The sequence below is a fragment of the Budorcas taxicolor genome, chromosome 14 (assembly GCF_023091745.1).
Source record: "Budorcas taxicolor isolate Tak-1 chromosome 14, Takin1.1, whole genome shotgun sequence".
Classification (NCBI taxonomy): Eukaryota; Metazoa; Chordata; class Mammalia; order Artiodactyla; family Bovidae; genus Budorcas; species Budorcas taxicolor.
In genome coordinates this window covers 94,540,935-94,566,494 of record NC_068923.1, presented here as the reverse complement: position 1 = coordinate 94,566,494, position 25,560 = coordinate 94,540,935, and the positions used below count along the sequence as shown (strand labels likewise).

Genomic DNA, 25,560 nt, shown 5'->3' with positions numbered 1-25,560 from the left:
TTTTCCTCTTTGGAACCAGTCTGTTGTTCCATGTCCAGTTCTAACTGTTGCTTCTTGACCTCCATACAGATTCCTCAGGAGGCAGGTAAGGTGGTCTGGTATTCCCACCTCTTGAAGAATTTTCCACAATTTGTTGTGATCCACACAGTCAAAGGCTTTGGCGTAGTCAATAAAGCAGAAGTAGATGGTTTTTTTTTTGGAACTCTTTTGCTTTTTCAATGATCCAATGGATGTTGGCAATTTGATCTCTGGTTCCTCTGCCTTTTCTAAATCCAGCTTGAACATCTGGAAGTTCATGGTTCATGTACTGTTGAACCCTTGCTTGGAGAATTACTTGGCTAGTGTGTGAGATGAGTGCAATTGTGCAGTACTTTGAGCATTCTTTGGCATTGCCTTTCTTTGGAACTGGAATGAAAACTGACCTTTTCAGTCCTGTGGCTACTGGCAACTTTTCCAAATTTGCTGGCATACTGAGTGTGGCACTTTCACAGCATCATCTTTTAGGATCTGAAATAGCTCCACTGGGATTCCATCATCCCCACTAGCTTTGTTTGTAATGATGCTTCTTAAGGCCTCTTGACTTTGCATTCCAGGATGTCTGGCTCTAGGTGAGTGATAACTCCACCGTGGTTATCTGGGTCATCAAGATGTTTTTTTGTACAGTTCTTCTGTGTATTCTTGCCACTTCTTAATATCTTCTGCTTCTGTTAGGTCCATACAATTTCTGTCCTTTATTGTGCCCATCTTTGCATGAAATGTTGGTATCTCTAATTTTCTTGATGAGATCTCTAGTCTTTCCCATTCTATTTTTTTCCTCTATTTCTTTGCATTGATTGCTGAAGAAGGCTTTCTTATCTCTCCTTGCTATTCTTTGGAACTCTGCATTCAGATGGGTATATCTTTCCTTTTCTCCTTTGCCTTTAGTGTCTCTTCTTTTCACAGCTATTTGTAACACCTCTTCAGCCATCTTGCCTTTTTGCATCTCGTTTTCTTGGGGATGGTCTTGACCCCTGTCTCCTGTACAATGTCACGAATCTCTGTCCATAGTCATCAGGCATTCTATCCATCAGATCTAGGCCCTTAAATCTGTTTCTCACTTCCACTGTATAATCATAAGGGATTTGATTCCGGTCATACCTGAATGGTCTAGCGGTTTTCCCTACTTTCTTCAATTTCAGTCTGAATTTGGCAATAAGGAGTTCATGATCTGAGCCACAGTCAGCTCCCGGTCGTGTTTTTGCTGACTGTATAGAGCTCCTCCATCTTTGGCTGCAAAGAATGTAATCAATCTGATTTCGGTGTTGACCATCTGGGGATGTCCATGTGTAGAGTCTTCTCTTGTGCTGTTGGGAGAGGGTGTTTGCTATGACCAGTGCGTTCTCCTGCAAAACTCTATTAGCCTTTGCCTGCTTCATTCTGTACTCCAAGGCCAAATTTGCCTGTTACTCCAGGTAGCTGTTGACTGCTTACTTCTGCATTCCAGTCCCCTATAATGAAGAGGATATCTTTTTTGGGTGTTGGTTTCTAGAAGGCCTTGTAGGTCTTCATAGAACCGTTCAACTTCAGCTTCTTCAGCGTTATTGGTCGGGGGCATAGACAAATTACTATGATATTGAATAGTTTGCCTTGGAAACAAACAGAGATCATTCTGCCATTTTTGAGATTTCATTCAAGTACTGCATCTCATGTAAACTCCAGGAGTTGGTGATGGACCGGGAGGCCTGGTGTGCTGCGGTCCATGAGGTCACAAAGAGTCGGACACGACTGAGTGACTGAACTGAACTGAACAGCATTTTAGACCCTTTTGTTGACCATGATGGCTACTCCATTTCTTCTGAGGGATTCCTGCCCGCAGTAGTAGATATAATGCTCATCTGAGTTAAATTCACCATTGCAGTCCATCTTAGTTTGCTGATTCCTAGAATGTCCATGTTCACTCTTGCCATCTCCTGTTTGACCACTTCCAGTTTGCCTTGATTCATGGACCCGACATTCCAGGTTAAGCATCCCAGAAAACTACCACAAAATCCAAGTGATTTGTCCTGACTTTTCCTTATTCAATGTTTATTGCAGATTAAAGCCACTCCCATATGCTTAGCCCGATGTCTGGCTTAAGGGCCCTTTACAGGATCACACGCAGGGAATCAAGGAATCAGTGGCTTATTAGCACGCCTGCAGAGACAAAGCCTTGCTTAGTGTTGGCAGAAATCCCTTCTTGTGTTTCTAATATTCTATCTTGTATTTTCAGCTCATTTCCAGCACTCTGCTAAACTCTCAGTACTTTACTAAACTATGCTTTCCACTTCCTGGATTAGATTAAAAGCGGATTTCTGCATTTTAAATGTAGTTATAGCCAGGGATGTGTGCTACTAACTAAAGACAAGTCCCATCCAGATCTGAAAAATTAGCCCTTTCTGCTTTTTTAAGTGAGGAAACCATTTATCTATCATTTATCCAGAAATAAAAAAACAGTAACAATCACGCAGACTTCCCCGGTGATCCAGTGGATAAGAATCCACCTGCCAGTGCAGGGGACACAGGTTTGATCCCTGGTCTGGGAAGATTCCTCGTGCCGTGGGCTTCTGAGCCCATGAACCACAACTGCTGAGCCTGCGCTGCACCTCCGGAAGCCGGAGTGCCGAGTCTGTGTTTCACAGGAGGAGCCACGCAAGAGGCCCATGCCCCGCACCTAGAGAGCGGCCTCCACCTGCAGTGCTAGAGGAGAGCCTGCAGCAGCGATGACTTAATCAATTATTTCAAAATTAATGACCTTATCAGCAAATTTGAAAGGTTAAAAAATGCCATCTGGAATTCTGTAATGTCAGCTCTGTCCCGCCCCCCAAACAACAAGACAATCTTTCCTACCGACAATACAAATCTGATCAAGGAAATTTTCATTATTTGATCCCATCTTCTGAATATTATTCATGCTCACAATGACGAAACAAGATTAACAGTTCCTGGAAACTCATTCTTGGAGAATCTGTCTTTTGTTATTGTTCTTGATGCTTTTATTGAAAATAAGCAGACATTTTAAGTGTTTCACCTTTGAAGCCAAATCCGAAACTGTAGATGAACTTGAGAGCTTTGATGCTAACGTACTGCCCATGGATAGCACAGACACATCACTTCATCTCCTGAATGAGTTTGCTGCTTATCAATTATCCCCAAAAGTCAAAAAAAAAAAAAAAAAATCACTGAGAGAAGCACTGAAGTCAAACCCAGATCTCCACAGAGTAAGGACCAAGATAACAGCGCCGTACAGTTTTAAGGCATGTTGTCAGTCTTGCCTAAGCAACTCCTACCACCAACAGCAGCCACACTTCCTGGGTGTTTACTATGCACAGAGCACAGCTGCAGACACTTCACGCAGGTGGTCTCAGCTCAGTCCTCACAGGATGCCCCAAGAGCCACACTGCAGTTCTGCCTATTAGCCGTAAACGGGCAAATGGAGACCTGGAGAGATTAAGCAACTGGCTTAAGCAGCCCTCCCGACTGCGTCCTGCACGACCCGCAGCATAGCGTGGCCTCCTCCGGCAGAGTGCGTTTGTCTCCAGTTCGCAGTGTGTTGTCCGCAGTACCTTGCACAGAGCACGCGAGCGCGTGGCAGAGGCGCGGGTGACGGGTCACACTTACCCTGGCGGGATTCCAGGACAATCCTGTAGGCGGTGGCATGGCGCTGCACCTGCCAGCGGGCACACAAGCTGGTCGTCTGGATCGCGTCTGCCTGAAGGTCGGTCACACCCAGAAACACTGCAGTGAGACAGAAACACGACTGGGTCACTCTGCAGACAATGCCACAATCATCCCCAAGTCCGAAGTCAACTTTGGTAAAATGTGAATTCAAGGTTCCACAGCCAGTGGTAGGAAACCCACCAAGTTACACAAAGGATAGCGATTTTATGACTGTAAAAAGCAGTTGCAGAATGTGATGTATGATAGGGTTTGTCTGTTCCCTGTAAACAAAAAAAGAAATATATGTCTGGAAAAAGCCAGTTGTGATGGATGATGAAATTATGGGTGATTTTAAATCTTCCCTCTTCATTAATCTGCGCTTTCAAAATATTCCACAATTAATATATAATACTTTCATAACAAAAATGTTAAACACAATATGTACTCATCAACCACTGAAAGAAAGTTATGGTTTAAACAAAAGGGAAGAGCAAAGAGGACAAAAGAGAAATCACTCAAACAGGAGCAGCTCACACAGGCTGCCCTCGAAACATGACTGAATGAGAAGGAACAAACTTCTGAAAATTTAAAAAGGAAAAATTTAGCACAGCAAACAGGAAATGATTAAAAATACATGCATTCTTATTCATCTTAGGATGAACACAGTTATATACAAAAGTTATTCACAGGGAGTTTATTTGAAGAAGCAGTAAAAATACTGTTTCTCCAATTGAGGACTAAGGATTCAGTGTTTACCACTTAGATCCAACCAGAAAAAGCAGAAAATTAACAATATTTACTTTTTCTAAGGACCTCTGCCTTCATCCACATCATTCATTCTCTTGTATGTCTCTTTCAGTCACTTCATAAAATTAAAAAATAGCTTAAAATTATTTTTCAAGATGGTAAAAATAATTTGGACTAGTAACAATTTGCATCATGACACTGTTCCTTTTTGTTGATCAGCAAAGGAAGACCGTTTTCCTAAGGCAATGAAACAATCCTCTCCCCCCACAAAAAAAGGAAACCAATAATGACTTATATACCCACACTAAATTTTAAAAATACCGTGAATCAATTTATTTTCAATTTTACAGGGTTTTATTATTCTTGGGAAAAAGAAAGAAAGCAAGCCAATCTAATTTTTACCTTAAGGATAGATGATAAAACAATTCAATACTTTCATTATTTTAAAATACATTTGGAACACCCACATTTATTAAAGGAGAGAAAAGGGATGAAACAGAAGGAGGGGAGCGGAGAAAAGAGGACAGAGATACGAGAGACAGTAAGAAGAGAGAGCAAGAGAAAGTCAGGGACAGGAGGACAGGCTCAGACGGGAGGGGCATCTGGAGGGGAGAGGAGGACGAACTAGGGGCAGGCGATGAAGGTGGGCACGCACGGGGGCTCACAGGGCTTCTGAGGAAGGCTGCCGGGCGGCGAGGGGGCACAACTCACGGAAACACTGGAGGCTTCCCTGGGGGCTCAGAGGGTAAGGAAGCCGCCTGCAGCGCACGAGACCCGGGCTCCATCCCTGGGTTGGGAAGATGCCCCGGAGAAGTGAATGGCACCCACTCCAGCGTCCTGGCCTGGAGATGGACAGAGGAGCCTGGCGGGCTGTAGTCCGTGGGGTCACAAAGAGTCGGACACGACTGAGCAGCTAACACTTTCACTTCATAGTACCTACGACACTATCATTTCAGTTGCCAAGTCTGAGATCAGAACTGTAGGCCAAAGGCTTCCAAGCCCTGTTGAAGAGAGACACTATTTCTTTTGAGATTAAATGGATCCCATATCTAGCTTTCTAATTTTAAAGATTTCCATAAAAAAGAATTCAGGAAGCTTCCTCTAATGAAGGGCAGAGAAGGGGACGACAGAGGATGAGATGGTTGGATGGCATCACTGACTCAGTGGACGTGAGCTTGGGTTAACTCGGGGAGTTGGTGATGGACAGGGAAGCCTGGCATGCCGCAGTCCATGGGGTCACAAAGAGTTGGACATGACTGAGCGGCTGAACTGAACCGAGGCCCTATATACAACACGGGTGGCCAGACAAAGGTGCCTGGGGTTTGGTCCAATATATGCCTCATCCTTACAAAATTCCTTTCATTGGAATAATTTTTTGATTAGCAACGAGAGTGAGAGATGACCCAAATTCACCAAGCACAATTATCACAGTGATAAAAGAGGCTATTTGTCGAGTGCTTGCCGTACAGTAGATCCTTCGTATATGTTATCTCTTTCGTCTTCCCAAACAGTCTATCAGCAGTTATTACTATTAATATTATATCTTCATTTTAGGGTTGAGAAAATGTGGGCTCAGAGAGGTAAGAGGTAATTTGCTCAAGGCCTTAGCTAATTAGAAGATTTACAGTTTACACTTCTGATTATACCACAACTAACATCCTCAAGTGTGGGCCACGTGCTGTTGATATCACTTGGGATATGGGATGATATCCCACATTCAACAGCCAAACCATTTTTATTTTGGTCATTTATGTACTACCTTTAATGTGTATTAAAGTGAAAGTGAAAGTCACTAGGTCATGTCCAGCTCTTTGCAACCCCATGGAATATATGATCCATGGAATTCTCCAGGCCAGAATACTGGAGTGGGCAGCCTTTCCCTCCTCCAGGGGATCTTCCCAACCCAGGGATCAAACCAGGGTCTCCTGCATTGCAGGCGGCTTCTTTCCCAGCTGAGGCAGAAGGGAAGCCCAAGAATACTGGAGTGGGCAGCCTTTCCCTCCTCCAGGGGATCTTCCTGACCCGGGAATCGAACCGGGGTCTCCTGCATTGCAGGCGGCTTCTTTCCCAGCTGAGCCAGAAGGGAAGCCCAAGAATACTGGAGTGGGCAGCCTTTCCCTCCTCCAGGGGATCTTCCCGACCCAGGAATCGAACCGGGGTCTCCTGCATTGCAGGCGGCTTCTTTCCCAGCTGAGCCACCAGGGAAGCAACGTGCATTAAAAAGACTGGTTTTCTGTTGAGAGTTTTGTGGTTTTTGAAAGCATTTAAGTAAAAACAAAAAGAAACTGTAAGTTGATTTAAAGAGATATATGAAGCAGATGGTGTGGGAGCATAAGGTACAGCAGGACTATGGCACATACGTGCCGGAGTCTGGCAAACACTGCGTTATGCCACGGGTGTCTGTGAGTGATGTGTGCCAAGGAGAAGTCCCAGGTGGTGTGCAGACAGCATGCAAACCCTTAAAAGACAGAGAAGGAAGTCTTTTGACTTTAACAGATGGAGTGGGACGGTGGAGAGGGGCAAGGCTTTGACAAAAGGCAGGTTTCCCCCGGCTCAGCTTGGACGGGGTTTGACCGCATCAGGTTACGTGGGCTGGATGGAAAATTTCACCTAATTTGAAAAATACCAACAAAGACTTTCCAGAAGGAAACCCCATCCGCCACCATCGAGTATGTTTGAACGCCAGCTCCTGACATTCTGCCGGCCAGCTAGGACTCTGAACCACAGCCCCGAGTAGGGAGCACACCTCGCTTTCCATGAGGCACCGTCCAGAAAGGGCAGCACTGGAGGGAAGAGACAGCGACCGCTGAGCTGCCGCAGGGCTTAAGTTACAGAGGAGAAGCCAAGCAGAGCGCCACGCGGGGCAGCGGCCAGCCTTACGTGTTTTCACCACGCCGGTCAGAGCGTCGCTGAAGCCCGAGGCCTGGGACGCGAATATCTTCACATTGTAGTCCATTCCGCTGAGCAGGTTTGTGATGAGGATGGTGTTGACGTTCGCTCCCACGAACGTCTCCAGGGTTGGGCCAGCGACTAAAGGAGAAAGAGGGTATTTCAGCTACCAGAGAGTAGGGAAAAATAGAGACACTTCTGAACTAACTGTACTTACTCCACTGTGCTCCAGCTCGCCCAGGAGACACAGAGAGGGGCTTGAGTCTAGCCCCGTTCCGCTGCAAGACTTCCCACCTACCTGACTCCCAGGCTAGAGCTTTCACGGCATCTCGTCCTTTTCTTAAATATAGTTCTTTCCCTAGAACTACCCAAAGAAACTGGGTCACCTCACCGTCCACCACATTGTGAGGCCTTCACAGCGGAGCCACCAAGAGGGCACGGGCTTTGGGGCACGTGAAAAAACAGGAGTCATTTTGGGTTACCCCACCTCAGACACCAGCTTTGTCCCCAGAAGGCATTAAGTTGCCCTAGCGGCCGTTTTGTCATGGACACTATGCCACACTGTGCCACATAAGGACAACCATATACACCACCAGTGTGGGCTCCATAGCCCCTCTTCTGCTGCTTGAGGTCACACAGATGACACTCCTCCTCCAAGGCCCTTGACCATCTGCCTTCTTTGGGCTTTTGCATTTTCACCTCTGTTCCAACCCAGTGGAATCTTTGATTGATCAGGAAAAATATTCTGTGCTATGTCCTATACAAATTGAGACTCATAGTGTTCTTGAGGGCAGAAAGGTTTTTATTGACCCAAAGGATGATTTTTAAGTTTTCCTCAACCTGATGAATTTTATACCTTGACATAGTTTTCAGAAAGCTATGATGTTTGTCCCGTGGCTGACTCATGTCGGTGTACGGCAAAAACCACTACAATATTATAATTATCCTCCTATTAAAATAAATAAAATTTTTTAAGAAGCTATGACAAACCTACACACCATATTTAAAAGCAGAGATACCACTTTGCTGACAAAGGTCTGTAAAGTCAAAGTTGTGGTTTTTCCTGTAGTCATGTACTGATGAGAGAGCTGGGCCATAAAGAAGGCTGAGCACCAAAAAACTGATGCTTTTGAACTGAGGGCAGGAGCAGGGGTAACAGAGGAAGAGATGGTTGGATGGCATCATCAGCTCAATGGACATGAGTCTGAGCAAGCTCCAGGAGACAGCGAAGGACAGGGAAGCCTGGCATGCCGCGGCGCATGGGTCGCGAAGAGTTGGACACTACTGAACGACTGAAAGACAAATACCTTAACACAGTCTCCAGGATGAGGACCCTGAGAAGCTGGTAAACTTTTTCTAACTAGTCCAAGAAGTAACAGGTAGAGGAAGAATTAGAAATTGGAGAGTCTAAAGGTTTAGAGCTCACATACCCATCAAGCCACAGAAGCCTCTCACCACTACGGAGTCAAAGGCCGCCTCGGCGGGCTCCTTGTCTGGGGTGGGCAAAGGCCAACTGTAGGCCAAGTAGACATTCTGCTTATTAACATGCCAGCTGTGTCTTGGGTGAGGTGGCAACTTCAACACATTTTTCTTTTTTTTTCCATAAAAGGGAAGAGGCTCTTCCCATTTCTTAAAACCAGTGATGGAAAGTAAAAACAAAAATAACCTGTCTTTAAAGATTACATTTTTAAAAAGCGTGACTTACCACTGACAGGTTTGTAGACAATCCTATACCCCTTCACTGGGGAAGAAGGGGGGTCCCACGTAATGCGCAGTCTGTTATACCATTCTTCCGAAACCCGTAAGTTTTGGGGACCAGAGGGTGGCACTGGGCAGGACGGAAAATGAAGAAAGTGGTTTAAGGTGGTTTCCATCTTTACAGCCTACCTTTTGGTTAACAGAGTCTCATGCTTCTTCCCACAGCTTAAAGATACTTACAAGGGAAGATGCACTAACGCAAACAGCAAGGAAACTTAGAGAATCCGTGGTGATGCTAAGTATTAAATGACAGTAAATGACTGCTCTCGTGGTAAAACACTTATCCGAAGATCAGCGGTTCACTCAGTGAAATTTGGGCTCCACTTTCCTCGGTTCCTTCAAAGCAATCCTGAAGTGAGTAGCGTTCATGAAAACATTTCTGTCACACGCCCCCTGTTGCACTATCATACCAGGGTGATTAGATCAACAGGAGTGACAGCGATTCTTAGAGGGAAGACTCTTTTTATTTTGCTTTCATCTTCATATTAGGGGTTCTGAACCATACCTGGTGGTTCAGACAGCAGAGAATCTGCCTGCAATACAGGAGACCCGGGTCCAATCCCTGGGCTGGGAAGATTCCCCTGGAGTGGGTGCTGGCAACCCACTCCAGTATTCTCGCCTGGAGAATCCCATGGACAGAAGAGCCTGGCAGGCTACAATCCACGGGTCAGAAACAGTCAGACATGGCTAGCGACTAACACTTTCACACCTTCATACTGCCTATATTCTGTGAAATTTCAATCATCATTCATCAGTTTTTTATCAAAACAGGAGAGCTGTTTGCATGAAGGGTCTTTGTAAACTGTCATGCATGTTGATGGATATTATCATTATTACTTTGTTGCTGACAGAATTTAGTTGTGTTAACCAGCGCTTAAAATAAGTGGACCATTCAAAATTATTTCAAAGAACACCCTTTGAAATAACTGTTTTGTATAGATGGTATTTCCATAGTAATAGCCTCTAAAAGCCTTTATTTGTTTGAGTATATATGTGTGTTCATCACGAAACCCTTTTATAAATTATGTGAATCAAACATTTAAACAAATTGTATACAGTTTCTAAAGGTTATTTTCCATTTACATTATGACAAAATGGTGGCTGTATTCCTCGTGCTCTACAAGACATCCTTAAGCCTATTTTACACCCCAGTCTGTGCTGAGACAGGACCAAAACCAAAACGGGACAAACGGAAACGCAGGATACCACGGGCGACGGTGGGGAGGACTCTGCCTGGGTGGTGAGAGGAGCCTGAGCCGGGGGCGTTGAACTGAGGCCACAGTGACAAGAAGTCAGAAAAGCAAACCTCGGGGAGAGGGTGTTCAGCCTGGCAGCAGCGGCTCGCGTGCATTTCTAAGGCCGAGCCGAGCTTTAGGAAGCCAGGGAGGACCGGGAAGGCGGGCTGGCTGGCGGCGAGCTCAGGAGGGTCCAGGTCACCGCGGCCTGAAGGGCCCCTGCGCGGGCCTCGGAGTTTACGCTGAGTACCACGGGGAGCCGTCAGGCGGCTGGGAACAGAGGGGAGACATGAGACCCGCCAGATTGTCAAAAGCGTCGCCGCCGCTGCGAGGAGGGCAGAGCCTCCGGGATCGAGCGCAGGAAGACGCGGGCGTGCGCGCGGGCGAGCGGGCGTGGCCTGCTGGGTGAGCGGGCGTGGCCTGCTGGGTGAGCGGGCGTGGCCTGCTGGGTGAGCGGGCGTGGCCTGCTGGGTGAGCGGGCGTGGCCTGCTGGGCGAGCGGGCGTGGCCTGCTGGGCGAGCGGGCGTGCGCGCGGGCGAGCGGGCGTGGCCTGCTGGGTGAGCGGGCGTGGCCTGCTGGGTGAGCGGGCGTGGCCTGCTGGGTGAGCGGGCGTGGCCTGCTGGGTGAGCGGGCGTGGCCTGCTGGGTGAGCGGGCGTGGCCTGCTGGGCGAGCGGGCGTGGCCTGCTGGGTGAGCGGGCGTGGCCTGCTGGGTGAGCGGGCGTGGCCTGCTGGGTGAGCGGGCGTGGCCTGCTGGGTGAGCGGGCGTGGCCTGCTGGGTGAGCGGGCGTGGCCTGCTGGGTGAGCGGGTGTGGCCTGCTGGGCGAGCGGGTGTGGCCTGCTGGGTGAGCGGGTGTGGCCTGCTGGGTGAGCGGGTGTGGCCTGCTGGGTGAGCGGGTGTGGCCTGCTGGGTGAGCTGTTAGGTGAGGGACGTGCACGCGCCCGAGGGGCCTCCGAGAGACTCGCAGCTGGGGATGACCCGACGCTGGAGCAGGGAGATGCAGCTGTGTTTCAAGCCTTAGGTTTCGGAGACGAGGGAACGGAACCCCAGAGCAGCGCAGCGATTTGCCCGAAGTCACACAGCTTGAATGTGTGAAGACAGAATCCGAGCGGATCTTCTCTCTCCAAATCCCCTTTTCTCTTCTCTTTTAGCGGAGGAGAGTTGCTTTACACTGCTGTGTCAGTCTGCTGTACAGCAAAGTGGACCGGCCGTGTGTACACAGTCCACACACATCCCGCTTCTTTGGATTTCCTCCCCACTGAGGCCGCCGCGGAGCCTGGGCAGAGGCCCCGAGCTCTGCAGCAGGCGCTCGTCACCTGGGGTATACGCGGCCGCGTGCACATGGCACTCCCAGCCTCCTGCTCATCCCACCGCTGCCTTCTCGCCCTGCTATCCATGCGTTTGTTCTCTCGAGGTCTGTGTCTCTACTCCTGCTTTTTAAATAAGGTCATCTATGGTTTCTCCTGTGGTCATGTATGGATGTGAGAGTTGGACTGTGAAGAAGGCTGAGCGCCCAAGAATTGATGCTTTTGAACTGTGGTGTTGGAGAAGACTCTTGAGAGTCCCTTGGACCGCAAGGAGATCCAACCAGTCCATCCTAAAGGAGATCAGCCCTGGGATTTCTTTGGAAGGAATGATGCTAAAGCTGAAGCTCCAGTACTTTGGCCACCTCATGTGAAGAATTGACTCATTGGAAAAGACTCTGATGCTGGGAGGGACTGGGGGCAGGAGGAGAAGGGGATGACAGAGGATGAGATGGCTGGATGGCATCACTGACTCGATGGATGTGAGTCTGAGTGAACTCCGGGAGTTGGTGATGGACAGGGAGGCCTGGCGTGCTGCGATTCATGGGGTCGCAGAGAGTCGGACACGACTGAGAGACTGAACTGAACTGAACTGAACTGATACCATCTGGGGGCTTCCCTGGTAGCTCAGATGGTAACGAATCCACCCGCAATGCAGGGGACCCAGCTGAAGTCCCTGGGTCAGGAAGATCCCCTGGAGAAGGGAAAGGCTACCCACTCCAGGATTCTCGCCTGGAGAATTCCACGGACAGAGGAGCCTGGCGGGCCACAGTCCGTGGGGTGGCAAGGAGTGAGACACAGCTGAACGACTGACACTTCCAGACCGTTTCCTCCCCTACCCTGCAGCTGCCGGGTGCATTAGAGAGGACAGCGCGCAGCCCCAGGGAAGCTTCACTCACAGGTTTTTCCAGGGGCAGAGACACTGACCCCTTCTCCGTCATCATAGATGGGCGTCACCGTGACCTTGTACTCGGTCTCAGAGAGCAGATTCTTCAGAAGCAGAGTGTTCTGGCTTCCAGGCACCATAATCTGAAGAGAAAAGCAAAGGACCATGGTCTTGGTCAGACTTGCGTTCCAGCTGCTCTACTAAAGAGGAGGACTTAAGGCACTTTGAAATAATCAGAAGCAGGGGGATGTGCTTGAGGCTGATAAGAGGAAGGCATCCATGCGAAAGCATTTCTCTCTGCAGCTCCCCTCAGAGCAGCCCTCAGCTTCTAATCACTAAAGCAGAAGGCTTAAATATGAAGCTCTTGAGCGCTCAGGAACAGCCTTCTCTCAACATCTTTTCAGCATTTGTAAAGCAGCCAGAAGGAAAAACGATCATCTCTTTGGAAAGCAGGTGTTTATGGCTTAGGAGTGTTCATTCTATAACACAGCCTGCACAGCGTATTTGCTTCTACTCAAATAGCCTCTTGAAAAGTCAGCCTTCCACTCCTCCCCGTTCAGAGATCATCTAACCCCAATATTTCAGGGTGGATGCTAGCCAAGAACACCACAACCACACGTTAAATCCCAGATTTCCGAGTCGAAAGATATTTACCAGTGACACTAAAAAAGGTTGCAGTTTTTTTTACTTCTGAAAGGAGATGTCTTCCTCAATCTGAGATCACCATTCCTCTGACTCTAAAGTCTGCAAAAACTAAAATCCAGCGGTGGGGTGGACACCACCCACACATCAGTGCAACGTTCCATGTGGCCAATCCTGCCATCCCTAAAAGGATATATGGACCAGAAAAGCCACATGTTCTTAATACTAAGGCCACAAAACTTTCTCCCCAGGCTTCAGCAGTTAGATGCTGGCACATTTCTGGGCCATTTAAAAGACTTCATCATGGCTGGAAAAAAATGCTAGGATGTAAGAACTGACCCAAACGAGTTTAAGGGAGTCACAAGACTGGGACAGCTGGAGATGGTTTTGGATTCAAGAGCTGGGTAAAATGCCATCAGGCAAAGGGCGTGCTGTCTACTTCTGGATGAGGGAAGGAACCTATAAATCATGGAATAAGCCCTAGAAAGCCTTGAGTTGAACTCACAAGCAGCTGTTGCTAAGATATTGCTAAGCTCTAAAAGCAGCCGGGATAGGGGGTTAATATAAAAAGAGGAAGTCGGCATTAGGTGATTTATACTAAAGCAATATGATTTTGCTCCTCATATGGAATGACATTGAATATCCAGGATGGTACCGATGCAGTCCTAGGAGGGAGATTTTACACAAGGAGCTCCGCTTTATCCCAGAAGGAGTTGGATAACCCTGCATTAAGAAGACGTTAAAAAAGAACCGCGGTTGTCCTGTCTGGTCTTATCCATCCATGCAGCTTCGTTTAGGGCATTTCTTCTCGATATAACCCTATGGAGCCCAGAGCCTGGGCTTTGATTCCAAGCTGTGTGCCTATCTAACCACCCAGGCTGATGTTCCTTATATAAGGTCACCTCTCAAACTGAGAAGCACATGGACGTGGGAGCAATCAGATTTAGCCTGTAGGGCACTGGAAGCGGTGGGGCCGTCCTGCAGGCCTCGTTTACCTGCCAGGCAGCAGTTTCTGTTACTGCTCTAAGTATCCGAATGCAGTAACTCACTTACTCCTCACCACAGCATTCTGAGGAAAGAAGTATCATTGCTCTCATTTTATAGATGAGGAGACTGAGACACATATAGCTTTCGGGTTAAAAAAAGCCATGGGCTTCCTGGTGGCTCAGTGGTAAAGAATCCGCCTGCAGTGCAGGAGATGCAAGCTCCATCCCTGGGTCAGGAAGGCCCCTGGAGCAGGGAATGGCAACCCACTCCAGTCTTCTTGCCTGGAGCATCCCATGGCAGAGGAGCCTGGTGGGCCACAGTCCACAGCGCTGCAGAGAGTTGGACACGACTGAGCAACTGAACACCCACACACGAAAAGGCCGTATCGAAACCCTGAATATCTGGTCTGAGCCCTTTTAAACCACTGCCCTCTGTTCCAGCTGACTGTACTATGAAAACCTCTTTATCCTCATGAGACTCACTCCCAAGAATAAAGCATAAACCTTCTCTTGGGTTTGCAAAGTTCCTTCTACTGGACCTCTGCTTGTTTGCACAAAGCGAGGTAGAGATGAGCACCACTCAGAAGATCTAAACAGACATTTCTCCAAAAATGATGCATGGATGGCCAAGAAGCACATAGAAAGATGCTCGACATTCCTAACTATTAGAGAAATGCAAAGCAAAACGACAGTTAGGTATCACCTCACACTGCCGGTCAGAATGGACATTATCATAAATCTATAAACAACAAATGCTGGGGAGGGTGCAGAGCAAAGGGAACGCTTCTGCACTGTTGATGGGATGTACGTTTGTGCAGCAGCTATGGAGAACCGTCTGGAGTTTCCTTAACAAACTAAACTACCATATGATCCAGCAATCCTACCCCTGAGCATATACCTGGAGGAAACCACAATTTGAAAAGATACATGTACCCCAACGTTCACTGCAGCACCATTTACAACAGCCAGGACGTGGAAGCAGCTTAAATGTCCACTGACAGAGGAATGGATAACGAAGACGTGGTACGTATATGCGAAGGAATATTACTCAGCCATAAAAATAGCACCATTTGTAACAATATGCATGGACCGAGAGATTATCCATCATACTGAGTGAAGTAAGTCAGAGAAAGACAAATATCATATGGTATCACTCATATGTGGAATCTAATTTTAAAAAATGATATATATTACCTTATTTACAAACCAAAAAGGCTCACAGATTTTGAAAACAAACATAGTTACCAAAAGGGAAACGTGGAGGGGAGGACAAATTAGGAACTTGAGCTTCACACACATACACTGCTATATGTAAAACAGACGACCCACAAGCGCGTGCAGTACAACACAGGGAACTTCACTCAGCAGTCTGTGACAACCATATGGGGAAGAATCTGAACAGGAGTGCACAGAGGCACATGGGAAACCAAGACCCTCTGCTGTATGCTGGAACTAACACAACACTGTAAACCAGCTCTACTCCAGTAAAACTGTTTTAAAGAGATGGGCACCCATTAAAAACATGCTACAGGTCACAGCAGATGATGGTTTTGTTTTTGAAACAATTCTATAAATGATACTCATGGTTAAATGAGACGCAAATCTAACCAGTAAACGTCACGTTTTTAATTTTTCAAATACGCTACTCCATGTCTAGCTCCATTATTGCTCAAAGCTCTTCAGAACTGGATCTCATCCAGCAAGCGGTTCCCACAGTAGACAGAGGATTCCCCGTGTCTCATTTTGCCGCTGTCTTAGAAAGTTCTGTTTCTATAAAGTGATTCTCATGCTTTCTATGGTGAAGGATTAGGTGGGGCTGGGGCTGTTGTTTTAATCCCAATCCCTGAAGATCAGTATTCTTATAAAATATAATAAGACAAAATTGCTAAAATATATGATCATATTCTTGAATATTCCAGCAATGTCAAATTGCTGTAAACGTTTCTAAAAGCTTAATGTCAATGTCAAGCTTATCTTGTAGGAGACTGACCTACATTCTGACTACCCCTGCCCTAGAATGTCTCCTGCAACTTAAAATTCAGCACACAGTTTTAGACTTTTCGTGTGGGATCCAGAAAAGTCTGGAATCCTGGTCAGCCTTTCACAAATAAAGACATGTGAGAGCTCCCTCCACTGCCAACAGAACTCAGGGCAAGGTCATTGCCACGGCTCCACTTCTGAGCTGAGCTGAAAGTCAGTCTTTATGAAATATTCGACAGGGAGTTTTACTTTCTAAGGGTTTAAAAGCTTTTTATTGGGAATATTTGGTAGATTTGATTATGCTTAGAAAATACAGAACTATTTCACTTAACCTCAATTGGAAAAGTAAGTTTAATTCCTCTTGTTTTATATATATTAAAGCTTGAATTTGGTTTACCATATATCTATACTATTCTCCAACTTTGGTACTTTATCTTGTCACTTCCTTGGATAAATTTAATAAGATTTTATAGCTAAAGAAAATTTGGGAAGATGGTAAAAGGCATTTCTCTTATCCAGACACATTTCCTTTCCCACATTTGTAACATGTTTAAGCCCTCTGTCTTTCCCTGTCAGCCTCATTACTTTAATCGTTCGTTTGGCTGGACTTGCTCAGCTAACGTGAACAGTCTCACAGACGCAGGGAACAGTCTCACAGCCTAATGGGAACAGTCTCACAGCCTAACGGGAACAGTCTCACAGACACAGGGAACAGTCTCACAGTCTAACATGAACAGTCTCACAGACGCAGGGAACAGTCTCACAGCCTAACGGGAACAGTCTCACAGACACAGGGAACAGTCTCACAGTCTAACGGGAACAGTCTCACAGTCTAATGGGAACAGTCTCACAGACACAGGGAACAGTCTCACAGTCCAACGGGAACAGTCTCACAGACACAGGGAACAGTCTCACAGTCCAATGGGAACAGTCTCACAGACCCAGGGAACAGTCTCACAGTCCAACGGGAACAGTCTCACAGCCTAACGGGAACAGTCTCACAGTCCAATGGGAACAGTCTCACAGTCTGACAGGAACAGCCTCACATCTAATGTGAACAGTCTCACGACTCAACGTGAACAGTCTCACAGCCTAACGGGAACGGTCTCACAGCCTAACGGGAACAGTCTCACAGCCTAACGGGAACAGTCTCACAGCCTAACAGGAACAGTCTCACAGACACAGGGAACAGTCTCACAGTCCAACGGGAACAGTCTCACAGACCCAGGGAACAGTCTCACAGTCTAACGGGAACAGTCTCACAGTCTAATGGGAACAATCTCACAGACACAGGGAACAGTCTCACAGTCCAACGGGAACAGTCTCACAGACCCAGGGAACAGTCTCACAGCCTAACAGGAACAGTCTCACAGACACAGGGAACAGTCTCACAGTTCAACGGGAACAGTCTCACAGACCCAGGGAACAGTCTCACAGCCTAACGGGAACAGTCTCACAGCCTAACAGGAACAGTCTCACAGACACAGGGAACAGTCTCACAGTCCAATGGGAACAGTCTCACAGCCTAATGGGAACAGTCTCACAGTCCAATGGGAACAGTCTCACAGTCTGACAGGAACAGTCTCACATCTAATGTGAACAGTCTCACGACTCAACGTGAACAGTCTCACAGCCTAATGGGAACAGTCTCACCGTCTAATGTGAACAGTCTCACAGACACAGGGAACAGTCTCACAGTCTAACGAGAACAGTCTCACAGCCTAACGGAAACAGTCTCACAGACGCAGGGAACAGTCTCACAGACGCAGGGAACAGTCTCACAGCCGCAGGGAACAGCCTCACAGTCCAACGGGAACAGTCTCACAGCCTAATGGGAACAGTCTCACAGTCCAACGGGAACAGTCTCACAGACACAGGGAACAGTCTCACAGTCTAACAGGAACAGTCTCACAGAGGCAGGGAACAGACCTTGTGGTTGTCAGGGGGCAGGGGTTGGGGGGCGTCGAGCTGAGGCTGGAGTTAGCCGACGTAAGCTGTTATATACAGGATGGATAAACAAGGCCCCTCTGTACAGCACAGGGGTGATAAACCATAATGAAAAAGAAAGAGTGTGTGTGTGTGTGTGTGTGTGTGTGTGTGTGTGACTGAATCACTCTGCGGCCAAGCAAAAACTAACACAACACTGTAAAGCAATTATACTTTTAAAATAAAAAAAGGAAATATTTAAGATATTCATTTGGTGTGTGGGGGCTTTTAATAATATAGTTCAAGTGCCTGACATGCCTTTGTTTTCTAGTCTAAATGCACACACTTTCTGTCTCCAATAACATATTACATTTATATAGCAGTAATGATTCGTAAAACACAGATATAAATTCTCCATTACTCCCCAATAGACTCCCAGAAAATATGTCTGTGAATTAAGAGTGCACAAGTCCAATTTCATTGGAATTCACCAAAGGGTCTTGATAGTTAAAAAATTCTAAAATACTTTCTTTTGCATAGCAAACATACTTCTGCACAGTAAATAATTATCATGAAATTTTATCAATATTTTTCATTTTCATTACACGTTTGTTTAACTGGGGCACATATGTGTTGAAGACTTTTGATCTTTTTTTCCTTCATCTAGGTGGCCAAGTGTTTCAAAATAAACAGTGTGAAATGAAAGAAACTAGCAAAGGGAAAACTATCTAGAGACGATCCAAAGTAAATATTATTATTATTTTACCTTGTATGGCTTACAAGTGCATGCACAAGATTAAACTGTAACTCATTCCAAATTAATGGGAATATTTAGCAAGAAGCTTAATGTGTTTCTTGGAAAGAGTAGAAACAAAAACCAAAAAACAAAGCTCTCACTCGGGAGATGAAAATATGAGGACAATAACAGGAAAAAACAGAGCATCCAAATTGTATCTTCAGTCGTCATGGTTATGCACAATTCTAACTTTTTGGTATGTTCCAATCATGGAGCATTTGAAATCTATAATCTGAGTGAATTTATAACTCAACCTGTTTTATTCAAGTGTCCATTAATTTTCCAAAACTGCTCCCAGATCAATTCCGTGGACCTTCTGGTCATTCACAGTGGACGTGGTTATTGCCCACTGTGTTATCACTGTGTATTATGGCGATTCATCCATCAGCCTGAAATTAAGTACTTTCCTGAAAGAATCTGGAGCTCAAACAATTGTTTATGTACCATAAAAATACAGTAATTTGCCACCAAAGGCTTTATAAGTGAGGAAGAGAAAGAAAGGATAATAATGTTACTCATGGTTTTAAGACAGGCTCAAGGATACAGTTTACAACACAAAGAATGTAGCCAATATTTTGTACTAACTAAATGGAAAGTAACCTTTAAAAATTATTGATTTTTTTTAAATTTAAAAAATGAAAACACTTCATTTCTTAATTTAAAAAGAGGGTAACCAGGTTTTCAACAGAGAAAAAAAATAGAGATGAAACAAAACACACAAAAATCTAAATCCCTCAGGAAGACACTCATGATTAAGAACACATTAGAAATGACTATAAATCTGCTCAGCGTTAATGTCAGGGAAAAATACAACTAACTGTTAATGGAGGGCATTTTATTAGGAACACTACAACTACACAAGGAAGAGCTTTGAGTTATGTTTTGCTGAAACTTTTAATCAGATTCCCACCATCAAAAGTTATTTATGTGCATATATATATGTTAATATATTAAAAGTTTATATATCAAAAGTATACACACACTCACAAATACACACACACATGCACAGAGACAAGGGTATAAATGTATATTTATGACCCAATTTTTGTGCTCTAACAAGTTGTCAAGGCAACCGAAGCAAAGAGGTAAAGAAGGTTCAGATGCTTTATCTATCTAGAGCAGGTTACAAAGATGGAGCCAGTTTCAGAGACAGAAAAGCCATCAAGTTTGGGTCAAACAAAAACATTAGTTTCCAGAGAGATGAAGAAATGAGCGTAAAGCTTGCATTCCCAGCGCGCTGGCCTGGTTAGTCAGGAGACGCCGAGTGGCTCGCAGCTGTGCTGATACACACCGTTCCCAGCACTTCTTCCGCTGGGTCCCCTGGAGCGGTCAGGTAGGTCACCCTGAACTGCTGCACACTGCTGTCTGAAAGGTCCCATGCTACCCGCAGGCTAGAAGCGGTCTCGTCATCCACCACCAGGTTCCTGATTCCGGTGCGGAAAACTGGAATAGACACAACCAGGCATTTAAAGAACTTTTTATCCATCGTATTCCAAAATGAGCTACAGAGGTGATCTGTGGACAGGGCAACAAGCATCATTTAATATATCTCTGTTATGCAGACCCAGGCGAAACAAGCACTGCTCAGCTTCCGTGGTTAACCCGGAGCTAGGACACCGATAAACAGCAAATAAAACTGGGTATTAAAAGGTGCTTTCAAGGTGAGTCCGTGGACCCTCAACCCCCACGCTTTGTGTACACCGGTAAAGGGAAGCGGGGGGGGGCGGGCGGGGGGGCAGCTCTCAGCTCCGGAAGGAGAAGCGGAGCCCCGAGCGGGCACGACAGTGAGAACTCGCGTCAGTCCGCGCGGGAGAAGCAGGGCAAGGGGCCCACGTGGCCGAGCTCGCTGTGCAAGGCAGCATCGGACACACACAGCCCGTCGCCTGCTCACCTGTTTCTCTTTTTAGTGCTAGACTTCTTAAACAGTGTTGGCCGCAGCACGTGGGCCTTAGTTCTCTGACCAGGACTCAAACCCACAGCCTGCCCTGGGAGACAGGCTTCAACGCTGGAGCCCCAGGAACGCGCCCCAGCCGTTCCGCCTGTTCACAACCTTCACTCGAAGCACACGCCTCCCGCTGCGGCGGCCTCGATCCATGCAGCCCGCGGGGACGCTACCCTTCCTCCGGGGTCTCTGTGTATCCACCTGCGCTCAGCCCGCGGGGACGCTACCCTTCCTATGGATCTCTCGGCCTCCACCTGCGCTCAGCCGGCGGGGACGCTACCCTCCCTCCGGGGTCTCTGCGCCTCCATCTGCGCTCAGCCCGCGTGGACACTGCCTTCCTCTGGGGTCTCTGCGCCTCCACCTGCGCTCAGCCCGCGGGGACGCTACCCTTCCTCCGGGGTCTCTGTGTATCCACCTGCGCTCAGCCCGCGGGGACGCTACCCTTCCTATGGATCTCTCGGCCTCCACCTGCGCTCAGCCGGCGGGGACACTACCTTCCTCTGGGGTCTCTCCGCATCCACCTGCGCTCAGCCGGCGGGGACGCTACCTTCCTCCGGGGTCTCTGCGCCTCCACCTGCGCTCAGCCGGCGGGGACGCTACCCTCCCTCCGGGGTCTCTGCGCCTCCATCTGCGCTCAGCCCGCGTGGACACTGCCTTCCTCTGGGGTCTCTGCGCCTCCACCTGCGCTCAGCCCGCGGGGACGCTACCCTTCCTCCGGGGTCTCTGTGTATCCACCTGCGCTCAGCCCGCGGGGACGCTACCCTTCCTATGGATCTCTCGGCCTCCACCTGCGCTCAGCCGGCGGGGACACTACCTTCCTCTGGGGTCTCTCCGCATCCACCTGCGCTCAGCCGGCGGGGACGCTACCTTCCTCCGGGGTCTCTGCGCCTCCACCTGCGCTCAGCCGGCGGGGACGCTACCCTCCCTCCGGGGTCTCTGCGCCTCCACCTGCGCTCAGCCCGCGGGGACGCTACCTTCCTCCGGGGTCTCTGCGCCTCCACCTGCGCTCAGCCCGCGGGGACGCTACCCTCCCTCCGGGGTCTCTGTGTATCCACCTGCGCTCAGCCCGCGGGGACGCTACCCTCCCTCCGGGGTCTCTGCGCCTCCACCTGCGCTCAGCCCGCGGGGACGGTACCTCCCTCCGGGGTCTCTGCGCCTCCACCTGCGCTCAGCCCGCGGGGACGCTACCCTCCCTCCGGGGTCTCTGCGCCTCCACCTGCGCTCTCGACAGTCTGCTCTGTCTCCCACAGCGACGGCTCTCACTTGTCGCATCTCCTCCTCTCCCTCTCGCGCTAACTCCCCCCCAGTCTCTCCACCTCCGCTGACTCCTCTCTCCATTCATTTACTGCCATTCAGCAAACACCCACTGAACTTTTCCTGTATGTTAGACGGTGTCAGGCCTTTAAGACCCAGGTGCATACACGCGACAGAAACAGTGACGTGTCGCAGAGGAGGCAGACCGAGGGCCTTCCTAGGCAAAGCTGCGGCAGGGGACGGGGCGTGGGTCCAGAGCGCAGCGCCTCCCCTTCAGGACGAGGCGCGCCAGACGGCAGGACACGGGAAGCATGCAAAGCGCTGCTATGGCTGAAGGCAGGAAGGGAGACAGGACCTAACCGGGACGCCTTCGGGGGTTACGCGAGAGACTGCGAGCGGAAGGAAGCGCTCGGCGAAAAGGTGCACTGAGGCGAGAAGGAGCCGGCGACTACGCGGACGGTGATGGAGGGCCACTGCAGGGTTTAAGTCAGGAGGGGAGTCTCGTCAGGCGTGTGTCTAGCTGACTCTGACAGCTGGTTGGGCGCTGTATGGTGACGGAGGGGAAGTTAGGCTGAGAGAGGAAACAACCGACGTAAGACCGGTACACAGCCTCGGAAACACACCGACACCGGACAGGAACAATCCTCAACAGACAGCAGATGGAGGAGTCACTGAGCTCAGACGCAGAGAGAGACGGCTGGGCTGGGGCTGCTCACGCCGACAGCCTCTAAGCGATCAGGTGGAACCCTAAACGAAGACGGGAAACAGGGAGCGCCACGGGGACAACGATGAGTAGGCACTCAGGGACAAGAAGAGGCGGAGAGTTCCAAGAGGAGTGGGATTTGAACCTGCATGCCCCTTCCTAACAATGATACAAATCAGATAAAGCTGGGATAACTTCTGCGAAAAACAAACTCTTCTTCCGGGTACTCGGGCTTCTGTCTGCTCTTACCTGATGTCACAGGTCTGGTAGGTGCTTCTTCAGTCGTAGGTGGTTCTGTCCAAAAACTGTCAACTAAAAAAGTATTCATGACTTTAAAATTCTCTAATGATGATAACTCTATACATTTGTCTATAGCATCTTAGAGTTTTCAAAGAAAAGGCAGACAAGGGCGCTGAAACCTGAACAAGTTAGTTTCTAATCACAGATACCTGCCACCATATTGAATCACATCTATAAAAGTGAGACATTCACTTTGAAATGGGGCATAATCATGATGATTAAAGGAAATTAAACAGCTGTGAAGGAGCTGCCAAGCAGGACCAGCAAGGCAGACAGTAAGAAGGGCATCTGCTATTTCTGTATCCACACCGGGCAATCAGAGGATAGAAGGGCTGTTTGCTCAGATTCCCTCTTTGAGGTCAACATGCTCATCCAGCAGCTTCTAGGATACTGGCTCAGACCTCTGAGACTTGCCTTGGCTGAGACTGCCGACTCTATCAGGGGATGGCCTACCTCCAATGGGGTACAAAGACCCAGCCCTTTGACTCAATTTGGGACCACTCAGAAGGACCACACCAGGTCCAGAATTCCTAACAGAATTCACTGAGGGCTCAGTTTTAGCTTTTCCCTATTCCCCATCCTTTCATCCTTGTTTCCTTACAGATGTATCTCCCAACTACACTCTTCAACAAACCTTCTGGATGCAATTTTCTATTTCAGAATCTGGTTCCAGGGAACCCAATCAAAGACAATTTAATGTGTGGTTAATACCTCATATTTAAAAAATGAAGGGATGAATGAATCAGCAAGCAAATTTTGCGCAAGATTCTTGGAACCAAGATCAACATGGGATTTTCCAGAAACTCCTGGACACTTTTTCCTACATTTATCTGATTTGCTCATTTATTCAGTTATAAATTATTTCATCCATCCATCCATCCATCCATCCATTTATTCTTTCATCCATTCACCCATTCCTCCATTCAACAAATATCCATTGCAGAGTTAAAATATGCCATGAATTGTGTTAAGTGTTGGAGATGTAACGGTGAACAGTACAGATATGGTTCCTGCCTTTAGATGATGGCAGACCGAGTCTAAGGTTCTCTGCACACTGATTTCATTAAAGGTGAAGGTGTGTGAAGGGTTCTAAGGACAAAGTTTCTGAAGCCAGGAGTAAGGCTGACGGGCAGGGAACCCAGGAGGGTGAAAACGCTGTCAGAATAAATGGTGGAAGCTGGAGAAGTCCACCGTGGCCCGACTAAGACTTACGTGTGGTCCCAACAGCAGTCACCACCTCACTCTCACTCCCGTCGTCCAGCACAGCCAGCAGAGAAACTTCATACTCAGTGCCAGGCTCCAGGCCCTCAATAACATACGAGTCTTGGTCTTCTTTTAGGACAACCTGAAAAGTATTTGGTCCTTAGCAACCGGGTTTACTTGAATAACAGAAGAGAAAGTTAAGAAAAAATAATAAAAAGCAAAGATGCTATCCCAAGTGTAAGCAAAAAATAACTAAGCATAAGGAACTCCAGGGCCACTGAGTTCAATTTTAAAGTCAAACCAGAGCCTTTTTTCTCTCAATTCTCTCAGCAAAGGAACGATTAATATTGCAAAGCAGCATTTTAGAAGTTTTATTAAGTGTCATTTATGAAAATCAAAGATACTGGAAATATATAACACTTTTAACTAAAGCCCTAACAAAAATGCATTTTTATCTTGGAAAAATCATATGTTTGACAGTTACAAAACTCCAGGTCATGCAAAGCATTGAGTCCTTCTGGGATTCTCAATGTACTTTAATACAAAAACCAACCCAAATGTCAGCACTGGGCATTCGCTTCCCAATAAAATCGCTGTGTTGCTATTAGTCGCTAAGTCGTATCCGACTCTTTGCGACCCCGTGGACTGTAGCCACCAGGCTCCTCGGTCCACGGGATTTCCCAGAAAAGAATGCTAGAGTGGGTTGCCATTCCCTTCTCTGGGGGATGTTGCTGACCCAGGGATCGACCCCGGGCTTCCTGCACTGCAGGCGGATTCCTCACCGCTGAGCCCCCAGGGAAGCCAGCTAAAACGCCCTGGGGTACTCTTCAACCTCCGCCACTCACCTCCTCGGTCCTGCCCCCGTAGACGGGGATCCACATCAGCTTGTGCTGCCCCTCATCCGCGGAGAGCGGGTGCCAGCTCACTCTAAAGCTGTCTGGCGTCACCTCGTCGATCTCCAAGTACTGCTGGGCTGGGACTTCCTCTGTAAGCAAGGGGGAGACTCTGTCAGGGAACAGAGATAGCAAGAGATCCAACTCAAGCAGCCTGCCAGGGCCCCCAGGCAGAGAAGGCTCTTGTTTCAGGAAAGCTCGGAGAAGTGGGGAAAGCAGCGCTAGTCAGTCCAGAGTGGGCTTGTGTTCCTATCTCCAGCACTCACCCACAGTGTAAGTTAGGGAGGCCAGGACACAGCAGACTTTTACAGGTTGTTAGTACTTTCCAGAGCTCTTGGAGTCTCTATTTGGCTCTTTTCATTAATTATAAAAAAATAAGAGTGCCACATTTGTTATTTTACAAAGATACTGTTTTCCAAGTATTTTGAAGAAATTAATAAAA

The 25,560-nt window shown here is 47.8% G+C and overlaps 1 protein-coding gene across 1 annotated transcript in view; it reads right to left on the bottom strand.

Annotated features, from left to right (window-relative positions):
• COL14A1 (collagen type XIV alpha 1 chain) overlaps nucleotides 1-25,560 on the bottom strand; it is a 226,611-nt gene that overhangs the window by 115,256 nt on the left and 85,795 nt on the right. Inside the window, exons 16-23 of the mRNA XM_052651718.1 lie at nucleotides 25,071-25,210; nucleotides 24,235-24,367; nucleotides 22,972-23,034; nucleotides 20,115-20,266; nucleotides 12,507-12,636; nucleotides 9,017-9,139; nucleotides 7,303-7,452; nucleotides 3,637-3,753 (exon numbers count right to left, since the gene is read on the bottom strand). Coding sequence (XP_052507678.1) covers nucleotides 3,637-3,753; nucleotides 7,303-7,452; nucleotides 9,017-9,139; nucleotides 12,507-12,636; nucleotides 20,115-20,266; nucleotides 22,972-23,034; nucleotides 24,235-24,367; nucleotides 25,071-25,210 — 1,008 coding nt within the window. The remainder of the gene's footprint in view (nucleotides 1-3,636; nucleotides 3,754-7,302; nucleotides 7,453-9,016; nucleotides 9,140-12,506; nucleotides 12,637-20,114; nucleotides 20,267-22,971; nucleotides 23,035-24,234; nucleotides 24,368-25,070; nucleotides 25,211-25,560) is intronic.